The following is a 20099-nucleotide window of genomic DNA, read 5'->3' as shown; positions in this document are numbered from 1 at the left end:
CTAAAAATATAGATAATAAGCCCAATAAAATACATTGACCACCATGAAAAACAAAGGGAAAAGCAATTTGGAGTAGTGGTCCACATTGCCAGGGTTCTGAATTGTGAAATAACCAATAATCCTGCGCATTTTGTTCCTCAAGACACATTTGATTTTCTCATGACTTTTCATGGTCAAGTCATTGCAGTTAACATTATCACTGGAAATCTCAATGCTTGTGAAGCTGATTTTCTGTTTATAGCTGGTGATGGAATTTTTTAGGATGTTGGTGATATTAACTTCTTCCATTTCTTCAGTCAGTTCATTTGCAGGCCCCTAGGAAACAAGAGTGCACAGTTTTAAGGTCTGTCTTCCCCTGCAGGGGAAGAAGACCATAAGGATAAAGACATAAGAGCATAGCTTCGTATGTGGTCATCCCAATACTCAAACACACCTTTCAGCTGCTGCATAATCCTAGGAGAGCCTGAGGTCCAAGAGATGCCTATTTCCACCACTGCATTTCTAGAGATATTTTTAGATCCTTGAGTAAGTTTTACTATGGGTAATCCAGTATCCATCTCCTACATGATATCCACCTCTTCCTATCTACACAATAACTTAATGGCTGGGAACTCAGTACTGCACTGAGAAACCTCTTTTTCCCCTGACAGGATCTGGGCCCTTGATGACAATTGGACTACAGTCATACCTGATTATTTAATTTCTCACACTAAAAGCAGAGCCCTTGAACAATTCACTCTCACAATCCCCACAGAACACTGTGGGACAGATGTTTGGAAGCATCTTCTGGGAAGGGAGGAAGAAGGGTTCAGCTTTCCTCTGGTAGAGGGAAGTACCTCCTTTATTGGAGCTGTTTGATAGAAGAGTGAAGAGTTGTGTTATACTGGCTCTTCTCTGAGTGCATTTGAAAGGAGCAGTGGTGCTTCCTGCTCACATGAGCTCAGCTCAGGGCTACGGACCCAATCCAGTGCCAGGCCTAAGTGCCTTTCTGGATGTGCTCCTGTGAACCCAAGGCTGCTGCTCAGAAGTCTGCCAGAGACACAGCATTCCTGTGCTATTCATGTGTTTGTTACACACAAAAGTTTAGATTTAGTGCCAGTTAGGAGAAGCATTGTTGATGCATCCATAGCAAGAAGACAATTTGTCTTGTTCAGTTAACGGAGAGCTAATTGCTGCCAGTCCAAGACCACTGGCATTATGAAGGTACGTCGAGCCTTACCTCTTCTGGTACTTTAGCTGCACACTTCTGTGAGGAGCTGTAGTGAGCCACTGCATATTCCACAAGGGCACCAAAGATGAAGCTGAAGCAGATGCCAAGATAAACATCAATGGCCTTAATGAAACAGTTGGTTTTTGAAAGTGAGCTTCGTGAGCCAATCATCAGAGTTGTCATAGAAAGCACTGTTGTAACTCCTTGGAAAACAGAGAGACCGTTTCTTGTGAAAACTTTGGAGAAGTCTTGGCTTACCCTTCTGTTCATGTAGCTCTTTATTGCTAGCTGGTTAAAGCACATCACTTCTTACCAAATCCAAATCATCCATCATAGCAACTGAAATACTTTTGTAGCATTCACTAGCTTCACACAGGCGCTCCCTGCCTTTGGCAGCTTGGCTCCAACAGGCAGTTGGCTCTCTTTTTCATGCTTTCAGTAAAAAATTCCCTCCATCCTGCTTTCTCCAAAGCACACCACAAAGATCCTGTGCCCTGTCCTCTACTCTCTGCAATGGATCTCCTAAGAGCTTCAGCCACACACAGCCCTGCAGGTGGGCACATGTCCCTGCCACAGCATCTCTTCCACACCAGCCCAGCTCTGCCTCAAAGAATAGCAGAAGACAAGCAGACCATTTATCCCTGAGCAGGTAGCTCAAGAAAAGTACCATCTACCCAGACTTTAAAGGCTCCTCTGTCTGCTTAAATCTTCTCCCATTCCTTAGGCAAGAACTCACCAATGCAGGTTCTTGCAGGCACTGAGTCCAGTGTGATCCAAAAAGAAACCCAAGACAACATGACAAGCAGAGTGGAGGGCACATAGGTCTCCAAAATGAAGTAAAGGATGTTTCTTCTCAGTTCAAACTGTAATATCAGTCGTGGGTAACTGCCTGTTTATGAAAGGAAGAGACTTGGTGAATGTGAGGTTCCCAAGGACCCCTGAAGTAAAACTGGGACAGACCAGCACCAGCCCTTCAGCTGATGGAGCTCAGCAGAGCTTATGCAGGTAACCCACCTGACATGGGAGGACACACACAGCACTGACAGGCAAAGAGGCATCTGAACAACCCCATCTGAACAGCACATGCCTTGCAAAGGGGCTCCTGCCCCTGAGCATAGTGGGAATGTTACAGCAGGGCCTCAGCTCCGAGCAGAGCAGGGGTTATGCTCCCACTCTCTCACACTCAGCACAGCATCTTTCCCAACACCTGCTCTGAAGGGCACTGACAGGTTCAGCCTTACCTGATGGCTGAAAAACAGACAAAACATTTGTCTCTTGATGTCAGCAGGCTCTGGCTCACATCCCAAAGCATCCCTGTGCCTTATCATCACAGAGAATGGCTCCCATTTTCATTAGTGATTTGTGATCTTTGATAATGGTATATTTTTGAGCTCTCATCTTTTAAAAACCAATTTGTTGTAAATACTGACATAAGGGTTCTGAGGCTGGATCACTAGTGTTTTCAGGATGTATTTCTGCTCTATAAACAATAATTCCCTTTGAAGTGTAGAAACAAAGTCCATGTTGTTCATGGGCTGTGTCACAAAACAACAAAACATTGTTGTTTTTAAAACCTTGTCATTCTAAGGAAGTTTTGCCCCCTTTCATACTATCTGTAATTGGAGAAAAGAGTATTTTACACGGATAATGAAAAAGACACTGAATTCTAATCTACAAAAATACGTTATTCCATCATGATAAAATTGTAATTTACAAACAGATGTATATTTTAAAAATTAATTTTACTCCTCATTACTGTAAACATTGCTCTCCGCAGTATCTCTAGACAGCACACTTGGGTAGAAGGGATAGAGTTTCTTCAGGTATGTGTGGAGGAAAATAGGAAGAAGGAAAAAAAGAAGAATTTAAAATCCATCAAATGAATAGAGTATATTGTAAACTTCCATCTTTCTGTGGATTTCCATCTTACAGAATATCCTGACTGCAGCTAATAGAATGTCAGCACCTTTCTGTTCATCTCTTTTTGTGAGATTAAGATCTGCTAAAGGCTTTACTGGTTCAGGACTGAGTCAAACGATCCTGACCCACAGAAGGAGATGGGATGAGGAATATCCAAGAGCTTTTCCTGCTTTTTTCTCTCCTCGATTTACCTGTCTCCTGCTGTGACTTGGAGACCAGGGTGTGGTAGTGCTCCACCGTGTACTGGGAGAGCCTCAGCTTCTTGATGCCCTGCACGGAATTGTTTCCCCTCAGCCAGGTGAAGGTGACATCGTTCTCGTCGTAGCCCCCTGAGGAGAACACAGGCACTGTGTGACTGCTGTGGCCAGGGAGAGCCCAGCTGTGCCCTGCTCTCTGGGGAGCAGAACCCTGAACCCGGCACTGCAGACTGGACAGAGGCCCCTGAGCTGTGTCTGACCACGCAGGGGACATTGGCTGTGCTTCCTTCATTGCCCTTGGTCTGCTGCTCCAAATGTGGACAGGAACACATGCCTCTGGGAATGACACACAACATGCAAGGCTGCTGAGAGCCTCCTGCAGTTGTTTACATGGGATGCTCATGTTTTCAAAGATAATCCATTGCTGTCATACACAGCTTGATTACACACAATGGGATATTAGTACTGCCGTGGTTAACTCTCAAACACAGTCTCTCTCTTCAGTCTGAGAGGATAGCAGGAGAAACACAGTGGTTAAGAAAGAGAATTCAGATCCCACTGAGCCCCTTACCACAGAGCAGAAGCACATTTCACTGAGTCATCTATTTAAGTGCTTCAGAACATCAGAAAATGCATTTTCAGTTAGTCAGGAGCTTACAGCTGAGACTGCTATGTGGTTATGAACCAGGCTCCCCTGACTGGGTACACATTGTCCAGAAAACCTGCTCAAAAAACCAACCCTTTCTACACATCATTCCTCCTATCCTCAAAGGCATTAAGTTACTGAGGACAAATAAATGCACACAGCATTTAGGTAATACCAAATTCCTGCCTCAAAGCAGTGGGACTCCGTACATGCCATCTGAGTCCATGCCTCCAGGGATGACATAACCTCAGGTTAGACTGAGGGATACCTCAGTCTGAGGGGTAAATCTTGTACTGAGTTGCCAGCCTGACATTCCCTTCAAAAATTTGACTTAATTTAGGAAACAAGTCCATCAGATGCACTGATTTAATTCTTTTATTAAAAGCCCTTCTTTGAGACCATGAGTAGGGATGCTGTGATTCTGATAATAACCCATTTGTCCTGGTAGAAGGAATCAGATGAAGTTGCAGCTCTATTTACATCTAATTGTGTTTTCTTATTAGATACAAATTACCAGAGCTTGGGTGTGATGAACTCCTAAATTAGGTGTCCAGAGCATGAATCCCTGAGTAGAATCCTAAGCATGTGACTTTTCAAAGTTCCTAAGTGGTTTTATAAATCGTGGTTAATCAGGAAAATTTTATAAGTGATAGATTGTTGTTAATTCATCTGGTGTATATTTAAATAACATTATTTCTGGGCACTTATCCTAATGAAATCTCCAGTGGGCAATATGTATGTAATTTCATTGGAATTATACAGCAACTGAGCATGATGTAGGACCCAATCAGTTTTAAACCAGGCCTAAACATGCTCCACTTTAGCAGAAGAGGCCAATCATTATTATTTCAGGAGCTATTCTTTGTAATAAAGTTAACCATGGTGAACTAATATGATTTTAATGTGAAAATAATATGTGCTTCCCTAGGTGCTTCATGCTGCAACCCCAGAAGTTAAAAATCTGGTCTTTTCCATGCTGAGATGGTGGAAGTTTGGTTCTGTGTCATGCAGCAGGAGCTGGCTGCCTGCTCATCACAGGTCTGGAGCAGCAGCACGGCGCTGGCTGAGCTTTGGGGTAACAACACTGCAGCAGCCCACGTTGCCCTGGAGTCTTTCTCAGCCAGCATTGCCATAGGTCAGCTTGTAATCTAACTGAGAGCAGAACTCACTGATAATTCCTGTTCTTGAGACTTCTCAGTCTGAGACTCTTCAGTTGTTGAGGGTCCCATCCTCTGTATCCCCTCCCTAGTGGGGAGGCAGGTATCACAAACCTGGGTTTGGCCTTAATTTCAGCTCATTAATTTGAGAGCCATGTTCAACTCTAATTCTAGTGAGAACCACACTTCCCAATGTCCTTTTACAGTGGAGATTTGGGGGGTGCACGTGTATTAGCTACCTAAAGATGTGAGAATTGTTCCTTCTTGTACTCTATCACAGGAAATTATCCCACAAGTTAGTTTTGAAGAAGCTGTTTGTTCAAAAGAACCTGAATTTTGAAAACCAACCACCATTACTTCATCCTTTCTCTGCAAGACTGAATTATCTACACTTTAATAAATATTCTTCATTACCACTTTTTTGCATAAACTGCATGGTGACAGGAATTTTCTGGGCTGTGGATCACAACACAAACATTTGAAGAATGATGACACAGAAGTTGTTTTCTTTTGGACATTATAATTTGCAGGAATAAAAATCTACTCCAGATAGCCACCGTGCTTAATCCTAATGTTCAAGATGTGTCGTTACTTACGAATAAACAAATTTAGAGTTTTCTATCACATTATACTTACAGCTTTCTAGCTGCAATCGGCACGTTTGTGTGTCCATAGGGTATTTTGAGAGGTCCATGTTACAGGCAACAGTAGTAGTGATTCTGTAGAAAGAGAAAGAACTCTGAAAATTGCAATAAAAGCATGTTTTACGCAGCAAACTGAATCACAAAGCTCTGCTCTGGAGAGCAGAGTTAGATTATTGGACCTATGATATGAATGAACTGAGAACCCTCAAGAACAAGCACTCTCAGCAGCCACCCCAATGAAAATGTAGCCCAAGGAGGAATTTTGCATTGATCTGGTGGGATATAGAGTGAAGATTCACATTTTTTCCCCATTGCTACAATTCGCTCATCTTAAGGAGTCAGCACTTGTGACATGAAGTGCAGTGACTAACTGCACACATACTCTGGCTTTCTCTGATGTGGAGGTAGGTGAGTTTTACTCCACAGCTGAAGTAACTGAGACCCAGTTAATGCAGGCTAAGGAGAGCACTGTAGGAATTGCTAACTCAAGTGCTGTGCAGCTTCTTGCAGTTCATGGACAAATACACTTCTTGGTAAAAAACAGAAGTCATCACTACATGGCACTGGATAAGCAAATGGTTTCCCACTATCAGTTGAACTTTTACTTTGTGATGTCCTCCTTCCATTCCTCCTCTGCCCTCATCTGACTGGATTTTTCCTCAGTGACACCTAAACTCGTGATCTTTCTGAGCAGGCCTCAGGACACAGCATGTATCATGATGGGAGATCCTGATCCTTGACTGGCATTTCCGGAAGCCAGAACAGGGGGAAATGGGGGAAATGGATCACCAGAGAATGATCACAGCTGGCTTGTTGACCCCAAACTCACGGCCTGTGACAGCTGGTACCTGCTCCTGTGCAGGGTAATTCTGGAAATCTATTCTGAGCCAGCAGCAGCAAAGCCAGAGGTCTCTGTACCTTAAGGCGTACAAGACAGTGCCATTAGAGAACAGCCTGATGAGGCGGTTGCCCACAGTGACGTCGTGCAGGAAGGACCTTTTTGACTCCACAATGTAGGTGTCTGGCACCCAGAGCAACTCCACCAGGCGAGCATCCAGCGTGAAGCTCTTGTTGCCATGAAAGACCAGCCGAGGGTCTGTCCAGCGCTGCCGCAGGGCGATGGTGGCTGTGTAATCCTGTGGAACAGAGCAGAGCCTGGGGATGCGTGTCCAGGCACCTGCACGACACAGCTGGGGCACACCACACGTGTGACAAGGGACAGAACACATCCTTATTCAACCTATCACAGCCAAGCTTCAAGCTTCACTTTCATCACAGTTTTATTCACTCTGTAATATTTCTAACACATTTCCACTCTAAGGTGTGGAGTTTGAGGACTAAAGATTATCCTTACAGTACTTTATATTTTTAATGAGCAGTTATTATAACTGATGCTTTTGTGCCCATTTTGCAGGTAAGAAAACAGATGGGAAGCACACACTTGAGGCCACCCCACAAATCATTGACATTACAGATCAGTCATTGCCTAGAGCTGGGAAATTCCACATGTACTATAAATCTGGCCATCAAAGAGGCACTTTGGAGAAAAAAGGGAAGTGAATCCAACCTGTTATGTCACGGAAAAAATATATATATTAAAGAAAACCCCAAACAAGTAAAAAAAAGAAAACTTGTGCCTTCTATTTTAATAGGAATTTTGAGTCTAAGAACACTGGGATTAACTTGAGTTTGGCCTGCCAAAATCAACCTGCAGCATTGATTGGAGAATTCTCACAGTCCCCCACCAGAAAAGAATAAGCAGCACCCACACAGCTCTGAAGCTGATGCTTTGCTCAGCCTTCTGGACACCACAGGCACTGCTGGACTATTCAACTTTCTTCCTCACAAGGGATGCCACAGAGGATTGATTTTTTCTATTTCCACCGGGTCTGGTTTCCAGAAGGTGCTGAGTTTTTGACCAGTAGGACTTTTGGAACCACTTCTTTTTTCTTGTAAGCCCACATTACTATGGCATCTACACAGTTTTCTTAGGGTGACTATATGATGTGTGTATTCGCAAATGTCTGTTTTGTTTGTGTGGGATATTAAGTTCTGCACCTTTAAGATGAGATTTGAAAGTGACGGAGGGGGGGGGGGGAACTGTTCAAACCTGCTCTGGACTGAAAACACAGAAAAACACCAGGAGCTCACACCTGTGGTCCACCGGCACCAGGACACAGCATTCCAGTGCCAGAGGGACTGATAGCAGACTGAGTGAGCAGAGCTACAGCCCGTGAAAAGGACTTTCTGAATTTGCCATCTCCTCAGAACAGTAAGAGGCTTTATTGTGTAATATTATTCATTTTTTTTAAGCTTGTGAATACTTTGCTTATTAAATAACCAGGTTTTTCCACTTTTCTCCAAGGAAGTATTTTCCTGAACCAGTTGGAGGAGGGGCCACTTGAATCTGCTTTCTAGAGGAACCCCTTTGGGAGTTTCCTCCCAGATTTGCCCTAAACCAGGACAACAGTCTGCAGTCATAAATGAGCTCTGTGTTCATCCCACTGCTGAAAGTGGTCAATATCCCTGAACAGCAAAGCAGTTTCAAAATGACCAGTTCTGTGCTGGGCACACAGCAATACATGTGAAGTCTCTCAGGCATATCCTAATCTTATCTTGTAAAATATAAGGTTTTTTTACTTACCATGTCACTTTCAGATATACTAGAAATACTTGCAATGTCCAGACTCATTGCAATTTGTACAGGTTCTCCTGCAGAGGGAATGAAATGCTTCAGCAGAGAGAAGAGAAGTGTGGAGGGCACAGTAAAGGCACTCGGGATGCTGTGCAGGGTAGGCACTGTCCTCAGCCTCACTCACTGTCACTAAAACTGCAGAGGCCCAGAGGGTCAAACACAGTTTCAGAGCATTTGGCTCACAAATTCTATGATCCGAAATGCAGTTGTCACTGTTCGGGAGCTGGAGTTCAGTGTTTGGTGATGGTAGCAGGGGGCAAATACCCATTAGCACTGGCTGCAAAGCTCAGCAGTTTAGATCAGCAGCATTTCAGTGGCATTTGCCATTGGACAGGCAGCCAGGGCCACTTTGTCCCTGATCCCAGCCCACACCAGGCACGGAGCAGCTCTGCACAGAGCACTTCCCACATCTCAGGGAGCGCTGGGCAGCCCCGGTTCCTGGGGAGGAGCCACCGAGAGGAGAGAACGTCCCTGATTCCCCAGAGCAGGCACTCCTGAAATGCGGAGGAGCAGCGGTCTCTGCCCGGTTCCAGCTCCCACCCGAGAAACATCCGCGAACCGAGAGCCGGCCCCGAGCCGCGAGCGCCAGGAGCCGCCGCGAGAGGGCAGCCCCGGCCGGGACACGGGGACACGGGGACGGGGGGACAGAGAGACATGGGGACGCGGGGACACGGGGACACGGGGATAGAGAGACACGGGGACACGGGCACCCCGGGGCACAGGGGTACGGGGACAGGGGGACAGGGGGATACAGAGACACAAGAACACAGAGACACGGGGACAGGGGGACACGGGGACACGGGGACAGGGGGACAGAGAGACACGGGGATAGGGGGACACGGGGACAGAGAGACACGGGGAGCCCACGCCAGGCCGGGCTCAGCCGATGCCGGGGGAACGTGGGCTCCGAGCGCGGCTCGACTCTTTCCAGCACAGCCCTCTCTGCCTGCGTGACACAGCAGTGCCTTTCCTCGTGGAACTGCTGAAACTCCTGTTCATCATATGAATTACGGTGAGGAACGACCAACGGACACAATTTCTGAAACTCCAGGTGGTTTTGGCTTTGATTGTTTTAAACGGTTCATAAATATATTTCATTTGCAGAAGATGTGCATTTTTTAAAGCAGCTGTTGTTCACATCTCTGTCTATTCAGAGTCGAGCCCACAGTCCCATTTACTGACCACAGGACACAACTGTGAGGACTCAGCATCCGGGGAGGTCACACCAGAGTCCTGTCTGGTTTTGTTTAACATTTGCTGCAGATGCAGTGGATCTCTGTTATGTTGTAGAGAAGCATCTGCTCACTGGTGTCACAGGATTTAAAGGAGCTTTTCTAGTCCTGCATCAGGTCAGCCATTCTAGGCAGAGCAAGATGGTAAATTCTGTAGTCTCAGGCGTTTATTACCATGGCCAGAAAAAGGAAGCAGCTCAGGGTTGCCAGTAGCAGCAGGTCCATCTACAATGGGAAATAGCCATGGCCTTGTGAAAGCTGATGGGAAATTTTTCTGTCAAGCGAGGTTTCATTAATGGTTCAGGCACAAAACCAAAATTAATAGAAATAAAAATGGTAATTGCTGTTTCTTAAAGTTTCAGTGATACTTTTCAAGTTCTGAATGTCATTCTGAGAAACCTGTTCCTCTGTATGATGACAGGACTCACCTGGAAGGTGGGAGACCTGACACCCAAATTGCTCAATAGCCTCAGATAAGTTCCTAAATTCCTGCCTGCTCCCAACTCCCCAGAGTCTCACTAGGGTTTGAAACAGATTTGTGTCTCAGTGTGAGGTGAAAGCATGTGTCAAAAGTCAATATTCCTGGCAAGAAGAATGGCTTTGTTCCTCTATAGGTGCATAAATAGCTATAATAGCTGTACGTGACCAAAAGGAAAGCAGAAAATCACAAGGGTCAGGCTCTAAACAAAAGCTTGTACAGTTAGAGCAGAAATTAATTATTTAGTCAGCTCTTTCACAGAGATGTTAAAGTTTATAAATTCCCTGCTCTTCGCCTCACAGTTGGACCTGTTCCCAAGCCCCACACATACGTGCACCAGCTATTCAAGACAGTAGTGGATGCACAGAAAGGAGGGCAGCCTGGGACACCAACTAATTTCAAAGAAACACAACCTTTGAAACTGCAGCATCCTATAGCAAGGTTAAAGCCTGCTCTCCCCTCCACATGAACGTAATAGACTGATTTTAAATGCTCCCTTGTGTGGAGCCAACATACCACCAAAGTAGGGCCGGAGGTATTTGTTGTACCCCATGGTGAGGTTCTCAAATCCAGGGAGGGACGTTGTGCCCTTGCCATGCAAGCTGGATCCATGACCCAGAGAGCTCCTGGGGACACAAACACCAACTGTTACATGCTGGGCCGGGCACATCTGGTGTGCAACTGCAGCTGCTTCCAGCTTGTGCTCAAACAAGCAAACAAACAGTATAAAATAGTTATTAAAACCAAGTAGATAATTGAAATCACAAACATTTGCTCACATTGCTGTCTTGGCAATGTTATAGCACCTTCAAGAGGTGGGAAAATGGCAAATTGCCTCAACTGATAGCTACAGGTTGAACACACAGTATCTTAAGAATGTTCTTAAAATAGCACAGAAAAAACAAGCATGATCTGTAGATCACAAGCCTGAGCAATAAACCCCAATCTCCCCTTCCCACTCCTTCTTTTACAGTCTATATAAGGAATATTATTTTCTTTTTTCCTTCCATTTATGACAACCTGAGACAAATCTCCTCCTCTCTAATCTCTAGTTCCCTAAATAAGCTTCATCATCATAACATGTGAGTGTCAGCTTCTACAGCTGCTATCAAGAGTAATACTGGAGGGGAAAGGTGGAGGACTGTGCACTTCATAGACACCCTCTTAGCTTTGTGGGCAGTGCAGCTCCAGCTGCTGGATATACTGAGGGTCCAACTCTAGATTACAATGTCAAAATTTACATTTTGTGGCTGGTCATTGAAGGCAGAAGCTGTGTTATGAGGCTGACAGATCTGCACCCCCACACAGACAGTGAGAGGGACAAGGTTTGGACTGTAAAAGGTGAGTGTTAAGGTGAAGGGTGGCACAGCCTCACCTGAGAAAAGTGTAACTGAGTGAAGAGTCAGGAGTTTGTTTGTGCTTTGGGCAGGAGGAGGTAGGAGGCAGAGCCTTTGCTGCTCCCAGTGCCAGGACCCTGCTCTGGGCAGGAAGCAGCCATGGAGTTACAGCTCTCACCAAGGGTTTTTCTTCTGTTTCCTTCACAGCTGGGTTAATAGGGCCTTGGAGCTGCAAGATTTAGATTAAACAGGACCTTACAGCAGAATCAGGTTTTGCACAGTATATATGTTCAACAAATTTGGGACTTGTACATCCAAGGATGGTAATAACAGAGCTGAGAGCCTTGTGGGAAGCATTGCTGGTAAAAAAACTACAACCTATGCTGGTTCTGAACAGGAAATCAGGGGTTGCACTGTTAATATGGGCAATGTAGTTTAGGGACCTATGCAGATTGCTCTCTCCTATACCACATCCCTGACTGCACCCTGCCACCTTTGGATGGGCTGGATAACTGGAAGCGTAGTTTCCTTTTGACCTACGTTATTTATGTGAAACATCATTCAAATGTTCCCTTTAAAACAAAACAAACCCTACACTTACCTTTGGGTTGGAAGGAAAAGACACAGACCAAAGAAGGAAAAATATCTGCAGAACATGTCTGGAGATTTTTTCTGTATTTGCTCTGCTTGTCTATAAAGAAGAAAAGACAAACAAAGTCTTGTGGTTTAAGAAAAATTATTTTAAGGGAAGGAGACAAGGAGAAGAAATGCTGCACAGTCAGAACCATCACAGAGTGATGTTTAACATACCTGATACGCAGCGGCTCCTGCCCTTTTCCCTGGCTAGTATAATTTTTTAACATGTTCTATCACTTACCACATAAAAAGCCGTGGTGACAGCTCAGGTCTTGAAGTCCTCAACAAATTCTAGCTCCTCTCCTCTCAGTATGGATGGCAATTAGGTGATGTTGAGAATGGCACCATAGGAACGGATTAATTAAATAGGAAAATGTGTGGGTAGCTCCCAGAACAGACTCTGAAGCCAAGAGAGATCCTGCCCACAGATGGCAGTTTCAGCCTCTTTTAGTCCCAGTCTCCCCTGCCCAGCCTCACAGAAGTGCTGTAACTCTGTGCTCCATTGATTGTATGTGGGATAAACCTCTGCTATTAACAGCAACGATGGTAAGCCACTCAGCATGCAGCAGAGCATGAGGTCATTGCACTTCAAAGGGGTTTTGTTGACTTTTCTGGGAGTGGAACCAAGTTTGGCTGCTGGCCCAAGACTCTTCGGGCTTGTGCTGGCCTTGGAGCAGGTGCCACAGTGGCAGCTCTGAGCTGTGCTCTGCTCCACTCCAATCTCCAGCTACCTGCTGGAAGTGCTGCTCCAGTCACACACCTTTTTTTCAGACCTAGCACCTCTCTCATCACACATGGCATTTAGAGCCTCAGCTTCCAATGTGGCTGCACCATAACAACCCAAATATCATGAGTTTTCTGCTTGGGTTAGATCCTCCCTGTAGTAGCTCCCCACAGCCCAGGGGACACTCTGCCTCCTCAGCCAGATGCACAGCTCCGGTGCTGTGCCATGGGACAAGCAGAGCACCAGAAAATAACAACTTTGCCCACACTGTTGGGCAAACATTCAAAGTACTATGAATGCAGGGCATCCCACTGGAGAAAGGATGGTTTTTTTCAAAACACAATATGCTCTAATACCAGTCCCACATCTGAATTTCCAACAAAGCTTTGCTCTTCTAGCCCATTCTCTGAAATGGTACTCAGATGTTTCCAGATGCTCTCAAGGGCTCCTCACTATAATGTGAGGATGAAGGACCAGAGAGAGAATAATTTACCCACTCACAGCCATGTTAGAGCACAATTTTGATTGAAAAGAAGGAAGATTGGTCGAGGTTGTTAAAAAAACTTGTAGAAAGAAGTTAATTTTACAAATCAGACTTCAGTTAAAGTATGAGACTTCATGAATTTCAGCTGAAGAACCTCTTAAATGAACATCCCATGTTTTGCAAAGGATGACTGTGAAAACAATAAATATACCAAAGACTGGGAGGCAGTGAAATGGAAATCTGTAAGTACTCCCGGGCAAGAGAAAGGTGACACCAGTGCCCAGAGCTGAATATAACCACAGTACTTCTTCACTGCTCAATGTGTCAGTTAATACAATGGCAATTCTGCTGTTATAGGGCAGGAGCTTTCATCAGAGATTACCAGTAGTGGGAAGAAATTGTAATAAGGTTGTGTATTTATGTTTCTCTGTCCAGTAAAGGGTTTCATTTTCACAGAAAAATGTAGCCTTAAACACTGTTTGATGACCAAGGGCATAGTCAATACACCAAGAGGCTACAGCAAACACATGGCCACAAAATCCTCAGTGGACGTGTCAGAATTTTTCTTCCAAGCTTCCAGGTAACAGGTAAAGCTCAAATATATGGTGCAGTTCCCCTGGTAATTCGGGATTACTTTCCTTGGTCATCTATGATGGCCATGACAAAGGGAACTGGTTTCCCCTGCAGCCCAGTGCTGGCAGGCACAGCTGGGGAGTTCAGCATTCAGTCTCTGCCCTCACAGTCACTACGTGCCCCGGGAGGGGAGAAGCAACAGGGACTCGCTGACCTCTCCTAGCAGGAAAGGAGTGATGGACAGGATCGTTTTATTGTGTCTCTACTCTGGCTGAGCACCTGCCACGGCAGCACCTGCCCAGGACAGGAAAGGGGCCGGCAGAGCTGAAGGAAGGGAGTGAGGGTGAAAGGAGCTGCAAGTGACTCATTAACTGAAGGTGTGACAATACTGACAGATAAGCATGTAAAGAAAAGAATAGGAGATGGAGCCTCGAGGAGCACAGCTCAGATACAGTCATTCGTCCTACACTTCTATTAGTCTGTGTGTCTGCAGGGCAGTGAAACACTCCTCACTGCAGGAAGTTTTCGGGGAAAGCCAGCCACATACCCTCCTGAGCACCTCCACAGCCCACATTTACCCAACACATTCATTTTGCTCTTGCATGCAGCACAGCAAAAGGTGCACTGCAGCTGCATGTCCTTCCATGCCAATATTCAGTTTTCCTCAAAAAATACTCAATATCTACAATAAGCACAAGGGTATTTCATCTGGATTGGTTTCCACATTACCCCATTTTTAAAGGCCATTCAGCACCATGTTTCTTAGTGCAATATGGAATTTAATACAGTAGTAAAACAAGCAAGATTTTTTTTTAATTCAGAACAGTTCTCATTTTAAATCACTCAAGCAATAGCATAAATGTGCCCAACTCCTAAGAACAGAGAAATTAAGGTACACAGAGGTCAAGTTATTTGTCTCAAGTGTCATTAGTAAGACTATCTGTCAAGATGAACAAGCCTTCTGCAGAACACATACCAACAGCTCCTCACTCAGATCATACCAGGCTCACACCTCTCCAAGAAATGCTGAGAGCAGCAGCACTGACAGCCACACGAAGGCACTGCAGCGTTCCCGCTGCTGCTGTCTGAGCCCGGCACTGCAGAGCAACCGCAGCAGCACCCTCCAGATGTGCTCTGCCTTATTTCCCTCCGCATTCTCCACATTCCATTCGGATTCACTGTCCCAGACCTTGAGACCCCCCCTGCTGGGGCGTGGGACTTGGCCGGGGGCAGACATTGGTCTGCCAAGCACCAGCTTTATTTAACCTAATCCTTCACGCAAGTGACCATCAATAACTGCTAACCTACTTCCTAAAAGACACAGATTAATTGACAGAATATTATAACTCCTTTAAATATTAATGACCTAACAGGGAGACAATTGTACAGGGCCTAGAGACTCTTCCACTATTCGAAATTATGCCCCAGCCTTAAATAAATTAAGTCAATAAGTGTCTTACCATGAATACAAATTCCTGCTTAGGGCTTGCAAATAAAATTATTTAGAGCTGTTCTTTGAGGAAAGATAAGGTGCTTAAACTTGCAAAACAGCAAGGGCGGCCATATTCATTTGTCTTTTGTTTTAAATGAACTGCTTTGTTTTAAACTCAAGGCATCCCTTTTAGAAGGGAGGAGGAAGAATCTGGAAAGTTGTTACATTTCTTATTCTGGGCTGCAGTTTCGGTTCTGCAAAGATGCAGATGTCTGCTCCAAACTCCAAAGGCAGCTCAGGGCCAGGCCAGCTCTGCCCCAGGGGTGCCCAGTGCCATCAGCAGCACATCCCTGCAGCACAGAGCTCCTGCAGGACACAAGGAGTCCTGGCTGGTGGCATTGGCCAGCAATCTGTGCTGCTGCCTTGCTCCCATCGGTGCTGGCAGGATGTGGGCATGGCCACCAGCTCTGAGAAACTCCATCTGGATCCCTGAGGCTGGAGGGAGCTATTCGCCTTGCCCTGAGGTTGAATTTTATTTCAAAAGTGGATGCAATGTTTCTGGTTTTACTTTTCAGTTTGTACATACAAACAGTTCAGAACTGCAAGGTACATATGAAGGACACAATCCAGGATTAAAAAGGAGCCACACTGATTCCACTTGACTGAAACAGAAAGGTTAGTAAAAGAGACCATAGATTCAGCTTATTTCTTTTGCTGTAGATAGAGGGAAATTCCAATGAAAGTTGCACACAGAGACCCTTAAAGACAGAGGATTTTACAAGTGGCTCAAGGAGCTTGCTTCCTCCTTCTCCATGCCTTCTCTTTGCTGCACCGGGTTTGCACAGGTACTTGTTGCATGCCCAAGGGATGTATCAGTCAGCTGCTGAGCTGTTGTTACACAAACCCTCCCAGAAGGAATGCTGCTTGTATGCTGCAGCTTTTACCTACAGCATCTTAATTCCCTTCTGAAGTCCCTGAGGGCTGGGAGAAATTTAATGCAGGTTCAAAAGTGAGAAATTGACACAAAAAGAGAGTGTGGACAGGGAGAGAGGGTGCAGTCTGCTTGGGAGAGGGGGAGACAAAGCAGTGGCAAGAGTAGTTCTCTCTCTCCTCTCCTTACTGCCCCCCACATCCCCAGGACTGAGAACCCACTGTGGTGCCTGAGCTACCATGGGAACTTCAGGCACCCACTAGCACCTGTGGGGACAATTTCCCAAATCCTGGGTCAGAACTCCCAGCTGCCTCAGTTTCCCCACAGGCCTCACATTTACAGTTGCATGCAGTCACCAGCCCCAAGCTGGGCCCCACTGCCCAGTGGCCAATGCTCACCCCTGGACAGCCCACACAGATCCCACCAGCCACCAGCACAGGCCCGTCACATTTAGGGCCACCGAGCTCTTCAGCTCGAGCTGTGGGAAGGTGTACTTGTGCTAAGATGTACTAAGAATGAGTGTCAAAGCAATCTGCAAAAGGTAAGGTGAGAGCAGTGACTTGCCAGCCCCGAGCAGCAGATCACAGCCCCGTGCGAGGGTGGCAGAAGTGCTCATCCCTGTCCCAGCCCTGCTGCCACCCCCTGTCCCAGCACCTCGGGGTCCCCACTCTGTCTCCGGGTGCTGCTGAGCTCAGCTCTGCTGCGATGCAGCCGGGGCTGATCCTCGCTGGGGCAAGGGATCCTGGCAGAGATGATTCCTTAATAGGCTGCTCTGTGTGCTAGCACAGGAACATGGAGGGAGGAATACCTTACCAGCCCTGATCTAGCTTTACAGCCTGCTTGCTGCTTTGGTTCTGTCTCCCAAGAAAAGAATTAATTGCTGGGCTAGAAAATGCTAATAAATCAATCAGTTCATAGCACATTTATTTTCTGTAGCTCTGCATTGGGCCCCTGGCAGCTTCAAACAGACGCAACACCTGCTCGTGCTACAGGGAGAGGTGAGGGTAGGGCTCTTGCCAAAGGCTACCTGCAGAAGGGAGCACAGGCAGGGCAAGGTGGGGGCTCAGCATCAGCAGTGACCTGGAGCCAAATACCATCCCAGCAGCTGGCCCACTTCAGCCTTTAAGGTGACTGCCAAGCCAGACCATTATATAACTTATCTTTCTAGATTTTCCAAAATAAATGCCTGAAAGGCTAGAAAGAGGAGGGAGAAAACTGCCATTCTGTGAAAATAAATACTGTTTTATACTCTAGACTTAATTACATCGAACTCCGTAACTTGACAATGGTGTCTACAGTAACAGAGAAAAGAAACCACTCAGTCGTTACCAGTATGCTTTTTTTGGGTGAAATGATAAAGCAAACACAGACCTCAAACCAAACTCAGACTGCACAGGAACCACTTTTAGTCAGTGCTTTCCCACCCATGGCCCTCGTCCCAGGCTGCAGTACTGCTCAGCCATCCCCACTGGCTGAGGCCTTTGCCCAGGAATACATAAATCCCTTCCCTTCCCTTCCCTTCCCTTCCCTTCCCTTCCCTTCCTTCCCTTCCCTTCCCTTCCCTTCCCTTCCCTTCCCTTCCTTCCCTTCCCTTCCCTTCCCTTCCCTTCCCTTCCCTTCCCTTCCCTCCCCTCCCCTCCCCTCCCCTCCCCTCCCCTCCGGACACACCAGCGCCCAGCCCCATCCCACATAATTTCTGCTCTTTCCTCCTGCTCTGTAAAAGGGACTTTGATGTAGCAGGTTCCTACCACAGCTCCCTCAGCTATGGGAGATGCCATTAGTGGGGCTGTATTTTGTCCTGTTACTTACATCATAGATCCAGCATGGCAATTGTTTCTCCCTGCAATTTAAAAACACAAATCCAGCCCTGTCCCTGTGCCTCAAGTGCCAGCCTCACTGCTCATGGAAGGGCAGAGTGGGGGCCGAGCTGCCCCAGCACAGGGGAGCAGGGCTGGGGGTGCCCTCAGCTGCTGTGTTTAAGGAGCAGCCGTGGGCAGACCTGAGCCCTTCAGAGCCCCTGGGTGCCCCTCAGAGCCCCTGGGTGCCCCTCAGAGCCCCTGGGTGCCCAACACTCTGCAGCACCCCCCAGCACCAGCCACTACCCACGGGGAGGCAGCTCCTGCTCTGAATGCCCTGCAGGTTCCGGCTGCTCCTTAAGAAATGCGCGGTGCCCACAGCAAAGTCAGCAAACCTGCTGTGTTCTGAACAAGGCCCACGTGCCAGTGATGCTCATAGCAGAACCAGAACTACATTTCAAGAAAGAGCAAAAATTCTGAACTGATACTGGGGATGTTTTTTTTCCAATCTGTATTAATTATTTCCATTATGACATTGCCTATGACAACCTGTAAACATTTTATCTATGTGCACATCAGCACCTAGTGTTCATGATTTTAACTCCACTTTAAAGACAAAGAACACAATTTAAATGTAAAAGAAGGTTGGCGTAACCTCTTATCAGATACAGGAATGAGTTTGGGAACTGAGAATTAATTGGACACACAGTTTTAAGTGCTCAGCGTTCCATTATTATCACAGATAAATGCACAATTGTGGTTTTATCTTTGGCCAAAGCGCTTACCTGATATGATGTCATTCCTTTTTCCTCCCTAAGTTGTTAAATAAATATTCCATCCATACAAGTGACTTTGGCTGTCAATTTTAACTACATCAGATTAGGATTTATTAAAAATAGTTGTGTACTTTTATGTTAATAGGATGAAATACACTCAGAGACAACAAATCAGATCAAGATGTACTTATTAAATGAGCTGCAGTAAGTACTATTTTCTAGTTTTCATGTTCAAGAGAGAGAAAATTATCTCTACTGATAGTGCCTGCTCTTTGAAACTGTTCTGAACACCATAAACATAAAAAAAAAAAAAAGCTTAATTAAAGGTTTTCTTTTAGTTTAACTTTCTCCCCAAAGGACCTAGGCCTATATTGTTCTGCCAAGAGAGGGGTGAGGAATATTTTTTAAGGAAAAAAAATCCCAAAACACTTTAAATTAATCCATGATTGCTTTATGCTGCTCTGCAAATGAGATGGCAGTGACCAGTGGGATCCATCCCAGGGGCACAGCATTATCTCCACTGAATAGCCACAGTTCATTGGGAGATGAGGGTGCAGCAGGGAGCCCCACAGCTCTCAGCATCTCTCCAAGCACTGCAGCAATATACCAAATTCAAAATCTTTTGGATTCTCATTTTGTCCTGAACAGTCACAGAGTGCAGACACAGACACATCCCAGTGTTTTGCTGTTGAGGTAACTGGATGTTGATTATAGGACAACACTTCCTATTATTATTTTCACTGTCTGAGAATAAGAATTCTTGCTGAGGAGCTCTGGCCAGTGGAAGACTGCAGCTTCATGTTATTCATGTGGGATATCTGTGCACCCAGCACAGGAGTGAAAGAGCAGATAAATACCTCACCTGAAGCTCTTGTCCTCTGCTGTTACAGGTGAGCACCGGTCCCATGGTGCTTCCCCAGGAGTTCAGGCATGGCAGGTGTGGGAGCTGCTCCTTGGCAGAGTCCCTCAGGCACAGGTTTGTCAGCTGCCAGGTGTGTGTACTACCTCCACTGGTAAGGACCTCTTCGAAAAGCTTCCCCAAAGAACGCTTCAGAATTTCAAAAATTAATGTCCAAGGAGCAAGCCTTTCCTGCTTTTGGGTGAAACAAAATGAGGTGGAAAAATCACCGAGGTTCACAAGGGTTTATCCTTCTAAACTTATCAAACAATGCTGGTAGGTTTGCCAGAAGGAAGACAGCTCTCATTACTTAGCATGGGTTGAGGCGTGGTA

General features: G+C 45.9%; 1 protein-coding gene across 1 annotated transcript; it reads right to left on the bottom strand.

Moving 5' to 3' along the window:
- On the bottom strand, positions 1-19815 carry GABRP (gamma-aminobutyric acid type A receptor subunit pi). Its single transcript, XM_053956742.1, is given in 10 exon segments — positions 1-315; positions 1220-1413; positions 1947-2099; positions 3322-3459; positions 5767-5849; positions 6693-6910; positions 8419-8486; positions 10696-10802; positions 12112-12207; positions 19731-19815. Coding segments are annotated over 9 exon segments (1338 nt in total). The 5' UTR covers positions 12174-12207; positions 19731-19815.
- Between the last annotated feature and the right edge of the window lie 284 nt (positions 19816-20099).

This window comes from Vidua chalybeata, chromosome 15, assembly GCF_026979565.1.
Source record: "Vidua chalybeata isolate OUT-0048 chromosome 15, bVidCha1 merged haplotype, whole genome shotgun sequence".
NCBI lineage: Eukaryota > Metazoa > Chordata > Aves > Passeriformes > Viduidae > Vidua > Vidua chalybeata.
This window is presented reverse-complemented; position numbering and strand designations above follow the sequence as displayed.